The sequence below is a fragment of the Sebastes fasciatus genome, chromosome 11 (assembly GCF_043250625.1).
Source record: "Sebastes fasciatus isolate fSebFas1 chromosome 11, fSebFas1.pri, whole genome shotgun sequence".
In the NCBI taxonomy this organism is placed as follows: Eukaryota; Metazoa; Chordata; class Actinopteri; order Perciformes; family Sebastidae; genus Sebastes; species Sebastes fasciatus.
This window is the reverse complement of record NC_133805.1, coordinates 21,464,854-21,474,513: the sequence shown is the minus strand read 5'-3', so window position 1 is coordinate 21,474,513 and position 9,660 is coordinate 21,464,854. Positions and strand designations below refer to the sequence as shown.

Genomic DNA, 9,660 nt, shown 5'->3' with positions numbered 1-9,660 from the left:
CCATACATTTTAATAGCCTCTAATCTTATCTGGAAACAGTGCACGTGGATCAAGAGTGAACTTACCTTAACACTGTCTGTGACTACAAATGCCGCTCAAAAGTGTTTCCTGTATATATGTCACGTCATCTAAGTATACCCCTAGGTCTAAAATATTTTGTCAACTACAAACTACATGGAAGATTACAATGGATTACAGTGGAATCTACTACAAAGTGGACAACTGGAAGATTTAATGCAGGTTTAAAAACTGGTGCAAGCATGCCACCCAGTGGACACCATTGTTATGTGCAATGGTAAAATGGTTATAAATTGTATATTATAAATAATAATTTGTGCATATAAGAAAAGATAACAAATAGTCAATATGATTAAGATAAATATGTAATTAATGAATTGATATTGTGATTAAGTTATATTATAAGTAATGAATTGGTATTCTGGATTGATAACACATTTATATTTTGATAAGGATAATTATATCAGTAATTAATTTATATTTCTGTCTGACACAGATAATTATAGTTAGAATAATTATTAATAATAATAATTATAGTTAGACAAATTTAGGAACATTTAATTAGAGTATGGCTCAATAAGGAAGCTGGTTAATAATTAATAATTGATATATGGAGAAAGGGTGGGATTAAATAAGTTAATACTTCTTCTCACTCCTTTTCGAATATGTAAATCAAGGCATCAATTGTTGACAATTTATTTTTCTTATGCTTTTCATTGTATGTAAATACTAATTGTTTCTGACTGTCCACTTGTTGGTATGATCATTCTTTTTCTTTATTTTATATATATTATTTTTTTTGTATTCTACATGTTCTACAGAAAAAAAATTAATAAAATAAAACTCAACCTCCATTTATCACATTACCAGCGTGCAAAAACAGTACAAAAACATTACCTGCTGCCTGAATAAAGTCTAACACGTTTGGGAGACTTCTTATAGCTGCAGTTTTATTCCTTTTCGTAGTCGGTTAATTGTATTTCTGTGGAGCAAATACAAGGCAGGTGAGTTAAATCAGCCACTAATTATCGCACGCTTCATAAGCAGCTGAACCATGAGCCAGAAAACAGGGATAATTATTCCTAAAAAAAGAGTACTTGATACAGCATTTACCGTTCTTAATACTGTCAAAGAATGAGTAATGATGTATCTAAAAAGAAGGGGAAGGGTTCAGGTGAGAAAAAGGGCAAAAGAAAAGCCAAAAGAAGAGAGACTTACGCGATGTACATCTATAAAGTATTGAAACAGGTGGGTGGAAACAAAAAACGAGCTTTTCCTCGTGTTTCCCTATATCTTATAATTAACTACTTGTCCCTCTGCCTTCCACAGGTTCATGCGGACACGGGCATTTCCAGCCGAGCCATGAGCATCATGAACTCCTTCGTGAACGACCTGTTTGAGCGGATCGCCACCGAGGCGTCCCGGCTGGCTCAGTACAATAAACGCTCCACCATCACCAGCAGAGAGGTGCAGACCGCCGTGAGGCTGCTGCTGCCCGGGGAGCTGGCCAAACACGCCGTGTCCGAGGGAACCAAAGCTGTCACCAAGTACACCAGCTCCAAATGAAGACTTCAACACCTCTCGGAGATGTTGTGACAAGGGGGTTCAAACCTGCTGTGCATCAGTGGTTTTTGTAACCTGGTTTATTCCAATAATAAACATAAGCACAAAGATTTCTTTTCATTTTTTTTTCTCCCTGCCTTTTACTTCTTTCTTTTAAAGGTCCCATGCTCTTTTCAAGTTCATACTTGTATTTTGTGTTTCTACTAGAACATGTTTACATAAGATAATATAAAATGAACCTTTATTAATCCAAGGAGAGAAATGCAGGTGTCAAAGCAGCAACATCAGCAAACAGAGTGAAACACAGGAGAGGTAAAGGTATACAAAAATTATAAAAACAATAAATAGAGATATAAAAGATACAGAGCGAATGGGTGAACATAGTGTGTGCAGTCGTCAATAAATAAGTGTATGTGCAATAAATAAATGTAATATGTACATATGTGCAGTCTATAAAGTGGTATATAGGATGTATAGTGTAAAGTAAGTGTAAAGTGCGCCAGAGTCCAAGATGGTTGCAGACAAGCACATGCTGTAATGTTAAAAAAAAACTTTATTTTCCTCATACTGTCAGCCTGATTATACCTGTATTCACCCTCTGTCTGAAACGCTCCGTTTTAGCGCATTTTGACAGAATTGCAACAGAATTGCAACAGAATTGCGTTGCTAGGTAAAAGCTTGGGTCCATGTGTACTTCCTGTCAGCTGATGACATTCACATACACTGAAACCAGGAAATAAACTGGGACACATTTAGAATGTTTACTTTTAAAATTGTGTAACGGGTCTAAATATTGTATATTCGTGACATCACGAATGGGCAGAAATCCTGACAGCTTGTTTCAAATGCAGAGTTTTTGAATATAGGCTGTGTGTATTTCCCTGTGGATTGAGTGTTTCGATACTTTCACAGTATTTATATAGGACTTAAGCCTGCTTTATAATGAAAAACATAAAAATCTCACTTTTTTATGATATGGGACCTTTAAATGGTAAAGCAGTAACGCATCAGTATTAACCACTAGATGGGGTAATTGCACATCTGTCACATAGGCATATATTGACTGTGTCTATGATAAACAGACCTCATTCTGTACATTACAACTATAAATGTTCCTCATTACAAACTAATACTTGTTGAAATAAATTGTACAACGTTACAATGACCCACATGCATCAGTATTAACACCTGCATGTATTTGCTCAGTGCTCTTATTCAAGATTCAAGAGTTTTATTTGCCATTTGCACCTAAGTATATTGGAATTCTGAGCAGTTTACACCGAGTCAGCTTTAAGAAAATAAAAAGTAGTAAAGGCACAAGGTAATTACAGTACAAAATAAGTAGCACATTCAACTCAACACAATAAATAAATAAAACATAAAACGCCCTCAGTGTAGTCAATAAATAAGCTTAACTACCCTCTGCATAAGAACGATACCCCCAAAATAAAAAATATGCAGTATATGCTCCATGACCATGTTAAAATAACTTGTATTTCTCATAAAAATATAAAAGAAAAAAAAATTGATATTATTATTATTTAATTATTATTAGATAATATCTAATGTTAAGTGTTCAGATTATGTTTTTTAACAGTCTGAAAATAAAAAAAATTGGAAGACACAAAAGTAAATTAAAATGTTGACATTAGAGAGGCACTAGTATGAATTTGGAGAAAAAAATGACTAATATTGTGAGGAAGGTGTATTGCACTTTGTTTTATGTTTGTGACCATATTCTTAATTCAATTTATGTAATTATTTAATTTAATTTAATTTAATTTAATTTAATTTTATTTAATTTAATTTAATTTAATTTAATTATTTACTTCATTAAATTTTCATTGTAAATATATATCCTTTTAACTTAAAGGGACTGTTTGTAAGAATCAGAAATTGGTTGTAACAGCGACACCTGTGGCCATTAAGTCAACGAAAGTCAGCGTCCTGTTGCTCACGCTCGCCTGTGTGTGCAAGCACTACCTGAATGTGAGCGAGCATCCGTCAAAACAGTAAGGTGACACATGTCAGCTAAAACCACAATATCACTCTATATTTCACCTGCTTGGCATTTATTTCTGCACAAACGTCCACTAGATATTCTCAGCGCTAAACTAACTCTTCTGCAGCGTTTAGTGTGCATGCACGTGAGGTGGAGCGAGCTGTGAGTGAAGGCAGGCAGGCAGGCAGAGGAGCAGAGGAGCAGAGTACAGCAGAGACTACGGCCCTGGAGACCAAAGCTACGGTCTCCCCGCGTACTTCGACCACGGCCAACACTGTTTAACAGACGGGCTTCACTAGATATCACTTTGCGCTTTTGGTGCTTCCGTGTAGTTTGTGTTGGAGTCTGAGTCTGAACAGTGTAGCCACATGCAAGTGCACATGGGACATCAACCCGGATTGATTTATACATGTAAGAAGTTACAAACAGTCCCTTTAATGTTTAGCTATTTACTTTCAAGTAAGATTTTTTATTTTTACAGTGCCATATGTCTAATTTGGGGGAAGGTTCTGTGTGTGTAAAATCAATAAATATATATCTTCTTTTTTTTAAAATGCTTCTAACCAAGCCCCAAAGTCATCTTCATATTCTAACAAAGTTTGAATTATTATTTTAACTCAGGTGGTTTTAAAATACATTACAACTGTCAGCATAATAGAAAACAGTGTGGTAGAGGATCATATCAGCTATAACTCTATATAGTATGTACATAATTTATAGCCTAGTTAGTGGATACTGATCACAATATAGCAGAGATGGAAATATTACTTTATTATTCATTTATATATATTATTATTATTATGTATATATATATATTTATTTATAATAATATTATATATATTTAATATTAATATATTATTATTAATTGTGGCATTCAGTTGAGTATGAGGGGGCTGAGTAACAAAGTTACTTCTGATTGCAGAAAAATAGTTTGTCATCCACTTTGTTTTAAATCCTCATACACGTACATCATCATACAGTTATCAATCCAAAAGCAAAAGCACCTGTGCTTCTTGGTGAGACACAAATAAACGGGGATGCACTGAGTCCCGACAGGTGTGAAAGTAAACAGGTGGATGTGATTTCGAGAGGGTGACGTTAAGATAACTGGAGCTTAATCAAAGCTCAGCTACTGTCAGCCAGCTAATCTCTTCTTCATTGTAGCACATTATCCCCTGAATGTTACATTAAAGGGATTGTTTGTAACTTCTTACACGTATAAATCACCCGGGTCGGTGTCCCATGCTCGCTTGCATATGCGCGCTCGGGTCGGTGTCGGTGTCCCATGCGCGCACGCGTGTGGGTACGCTGTTCAGACAAGACTCCAACACAAACTACACAGAAGCACCAAATCCGCAAAGTTCTATCTAGTAAAGCCCGTATTGCTAAACAGTGTTGATCGCGGTCGGAGGACGCGGGGGAGGCCGTAGCTTTGGTCTTCAGGGCCGGAGTCTCTGCTGCTCCTCTGCTCCTCTGCCTGCCTGCTTGTCTTCACTCAGCTCGCTCCACCTCACGTGCATGCGTGCACATTACACAATGCAGAAGACTTCGTAGCTCTGAGAATATTTAGTGAATGTACAGTGGACGTTTGTGCAGAAATAAATGCTGCAGCTCCTCCATACCAACAGAGGTTTTCCGTGTCTTGTGAAGTGACGGGGCTACTCAGCGAGAAACGTTATCGTCTCTGACCGGGTGCCGGTGTCTTCCCTGTTCCCTCCGGCCGCGGTCGGGAGGCTGAAGCAGGAAAAGCCAACACTAGGATCAGCAGTGATTCATGGAGAGACCTTCGTCTGGTCAGCTAACATTATCTGTGACATACATTAGGCCAACATACAACATACATTCCCATAGTTTGTACATACAGTAAATGTATATTTGGTTAATAAACACTTTATGTAGCTACGGATACAAATCAAATTGTACACAAATATAATATTGCATATAAACTATAATAAAACCAACTTAAAATATGATATCTCTTGGCCTGCAGATTCAATTGGATAATGAGAAGGAATACGAAAGGCAATTCAGTGCTGTTTTCTCAGTAGTAAAGGAACAGTGTGTATCAATTAGGGGTATCTATTGGCAGAAATGGAATATAATATTAATAAGTGTGTTTTCTTTTGTGTATAATCACCTGAAAATAAGAATCGTTGTGTTTTTGTTACCTTAGAATGAGCCGTTTATATCTGCACAGGGAGCGGGTCCTCTTCACGGAGTCCGCCATGTTGCTCCTTCATGTTTCAACAGTAGTCCTGAACAGATTTTCCTGAATCGCCGCCGCTCCCTCTCTTGCTTCACGACTCACTTCCCACTTACACACACACTCTACGCACTGGCTCTGCTCCAAATGGCTCTGAGGAGGGCCATTCATGTTTTCGCGTCCGCCACCGTAGCTCTCCAACACGCTTTGCACACTGGAGAGGCTTCAGTTGGTTGCATCTCCTCACCTCACCGCTTGATACCGCCAGATCCTACATACTGTTCCTTTAAGCTGGCTAGCCCTATGTGTTTACACAGGGACACAGTTACGCAGGTGTTTAGGGGTACGCACCAAGATGTGGCAGTACGGAATATGAAGTAAGGGTACTCGCGGACAAAAATCAGAAAAAGTGCCGGTACTCAGTACTGGTGAGCACCGGTCCATTTCAGGCACTGGGTGTAAATGTTGTAAAACCACCTGCAGTTTGGTTTTCATGTTCATGTCAAGAAAAACATGAACACAGCTCTGACTCAATTATGATCATCAGTCATCTTACATGTAAAGACAATGAATACACGGAAGGTACAAATTATTTATTTCAAAATACAACAATGGTGTGTTTTAAAAGTAATCTTTTTCACCTCTGACGTCTTTATCCGAACCCTGACAAGATGCATTATTCAGTCAGCTTTAAAAGATGGACATATTTATAAAGTGACAGAGGAAATAATGCAACATTATATCCTTGTTATGCATTCTAATCAGGGCTTTAAAAGACGACCCTGTCAACTGAATAGTACTTGATTACAGGATAATGGCACTTGCGTTTGCACCAGTCCAATCTGCATAAAATGGAGGAACTGATAAAGGTCTCTCTAATTAGGATGGTGTTTACATTAGGCTTTACAGACACCTATTAGGCTATCCTTGTCAACATCCTACAAAGCCAGGCTCACTGTGATAATGCACTTGGATGTGACTCACACCGCTGTTATTGTTGAGATACCCATTTTGCGATGTTTCCCAGTATTCTTGGTAATGATGTGAAATCTACAGATGTTATTATGAGGGTGATACAGTCTTTGATGGCAGTAACTTTGTTCATGATTATCATGCCCATTTAGGTTCTGTATCTTACCCCCTTCCTTCCCCATATCCCCTCTCATGCCCGTGCCTAGTGGTAGTCATCGCTGTCTCCTTTAGGCAGACTGCTATGAACACATTATGGATGGATGCATTAGTGAGTGATGCAGAGCCCGGGCTGGCTTGCCTTGTTTTCGTGTGAGAGTGCATCATTAGAAAATGTTCCACTTGGCAGGGAAGCGCGTATTAACTGCAACCGCAATGAAATGAGGTTGTGATAGATGGTTAAAGTTATACAGGACTATTAGGTTGAAATATGAACCTCTCAATTGTCATGATGAAACAAAGGGCTATTTGCGTGGTGATCAGTGCATTGAGAGACAATTGGAATCTGCAAAGACCGATACAATACATTATAGGTAGTGGGCTCAGGGCTGAAAGAGTACAGAAAAAGTAATCACGCTTCCACAGAATAGTTTGGAGCTACTGTTCAATTCAAGGCTCTATAAATTCATTTAGGTCCTCCACCAACATCTCGAGCATCGTGATGAGACCTGGGGGAGATTTGCAAACAGGGCACCTTGTCTAAGCCCTGTTGTGGACTCTGATGAGCCATATATATGGAAGGAAACCAGTGTTGATTTGCTATCAAAGGCGCTTTAATGGCATCTAAGACTTATAGCAGACTGTGTGTGTGTCTACCTTAATGTGTCCGTATGGACTGCCAGAGTCAATATGATATTAAGGAAATTAGAACAAAGCCAAGATGTGAATCCGAATCAGCAGACAAAGGCATAAACGCAGCTTCCCTTTAGATAATGTCGCTAGCCAATTAAGCGTGCTCATTATCTCTTATCATGTTTCCATGGTGACCTCCCAAGTTATTCTACCAGATTTCAAACTTCTGTTTTCTCTTTAACTCCCTGAACTAAATTACATATTAATTGCTCTCTTATACCCGCACAGAATTGTCCATTTGCCAGACACAATCTTGAATAATAAGCAACATGTAAATCATTAATAATAGAAACACCTGATGGATAATTGAGTGCTCTGATGTCATGGTGGCACTCTCTAAACTTAGACTTTTTCTTTGCGTGCACTCTGTCTCAGATCCAATTGCAAAGCCATTAGCATTTAATATTACTGTAATTACTGTGTACATTTCATTATGTTCTCAGTATATTAAACGGCTGCTCAGTGTGGAGGGAGGGCTATAGTTTAATCTCTTTCTGTATTACTGCGTGCCACAGTACTCAAAACAGCATTAAGAGGCACATAATCAGAGGGAACTAATTGCCTATGATTGCATAAATGAAGTGCCTCACTCTCATCATCTCAGGCCTGTTGCTGATCTGATGTCCAGCCTCTCACCACTTTGGGAAAGGAAGGCGGTTGACCACAATGCAGAAAAGCCTTGGAGAGACGGTTTCTTCTGGTGGGTAATGTGAGGAAACCAAAGATTTAATATGTCCACGGGGGGCTGTGAGGCAAGGGGGTGTTACCACTGCTGATGTTTTTTTGTTGTCATCAGAGTTGCCTCCGCTTCACAGAGGAAGAAAAAAAAAAAAAAGAAACATGAATGCCCACCATTTGAGAAATGAATTTATCGAAGTCGCTGTCTTTTTCCCCATTAGTAAGTGTTTAGTTCAGCGTTTTAAATAATTGCGTTACCAGGAATGATATTTAAAATACATTTGGGAGTCAATGAGGCGGGAAAGTGCCTACATGTTTTGCTGATGACACCCGGGCCATTTGGAAGACATCAAAGTAGAGAGGAGGTAGCCCAGATGCATATTATAAACTCATTATGTATATCATTTAAAAGGATGTACTCCAGCCGCAAAAACAATATTCCTAGTCTCTCTCTGGTAATGTGTGTTTTCAAAGTTGAAACTCTTACTCGCCTTCAGTTTAATGTGGCATCTATTACCAAACTGTAACATAAAATAAATGACCTTGATTTCCATACCAGAACAGTCGTTAAGGTATAGATGAGATGCAGCTATGCTTCTGTGTCTTCAAATGGGGAAGAAAAAGGTAAAACCTCTCCACAAATATCACGTATTTCTCCAGCTGTGGTGCAGACCTTGTTTTCCACAGAGCCTACATGCACATTGATGGACTCCAACACAGAAATGGATAAACAGACATATAATACGTGTTTGTTTTTTTTACAATAGATGGCAAGTTAATCAGTCTCCAAAAACTTAATTCTGAGTAATCCTTGTGAGCCATGAAAAATCTATCCTTGGTGTCTAGAGAGTTAAAGGATGGGATCAGTTTTGCTACTGGATAGAATTTCTACCAGCATTGGAAATGATGGTCCATCAGTCAAAAGAGATGTTTGTCAGATGCCTAGCGAGTAGGCTTAAGAGGCTTAATTATGCGCCGTCCCTCCGCCATCAGAACACTACACGTGGGGCAGAGTGACACAGCGGTTGCCAGTCATTCAGCCTAATGTTCTAATGCAGGGAGCCATGTGGATACATAAAATCCATTAAGGCTCTTGAAAGAGGGGAAAAAAATACTACTGAGCAGAAAAAGACATCTTGCAAACACATACTCACATGGGGCTTACAAATAGGGCGTTCTTATTTGCTCTTCCTCCAAGAAAAATGTCAGGAAATGACACCTTAAAAGTTGCCCAAATGTCCAAAAGTCAACTATTACTTTGTTTAACAGTGAAAGACCTGCTTGGAATGATAAAGGTTTATAATGCAATGATTTGACCCTTTATATGGACTATTCTTGCTCGCACATTTAGAGTAGAGGTGAAAATATATCTGGA

The 9,660-nt window shown here is 38.4% G+C and overlaps 1 protein-coding gene across 1 annotated transcript; it reads left to right on the top strand.

Annotated features, from left to right (window-relative positions):
- The first annotated feature begins 1,058 nt into the window (after positions 1 to 1,058).
- Positions 1,059 to 1,691, top strand: h2bk1 (H2B.K variant histone 1). Its single transcript, XM_074651547.1, has 2 exons — positions 1,059 to 1,266; positions 1,348 to 1,691. Exons 1-2 carry the CDS (start codon positions 1,153 to 1,155, stop codon positions 1,582 to 1,584), a joined length of 351 nt encoding a protein of 116 aa, XP_074507648.1. The 5' UTR covers positions 1,059 to 1,152; the 3' UTR covers positions 1,585 to 1,691.
- Positions 1,692 to 9,660: the final 7,969 nt, after the last annotated feature.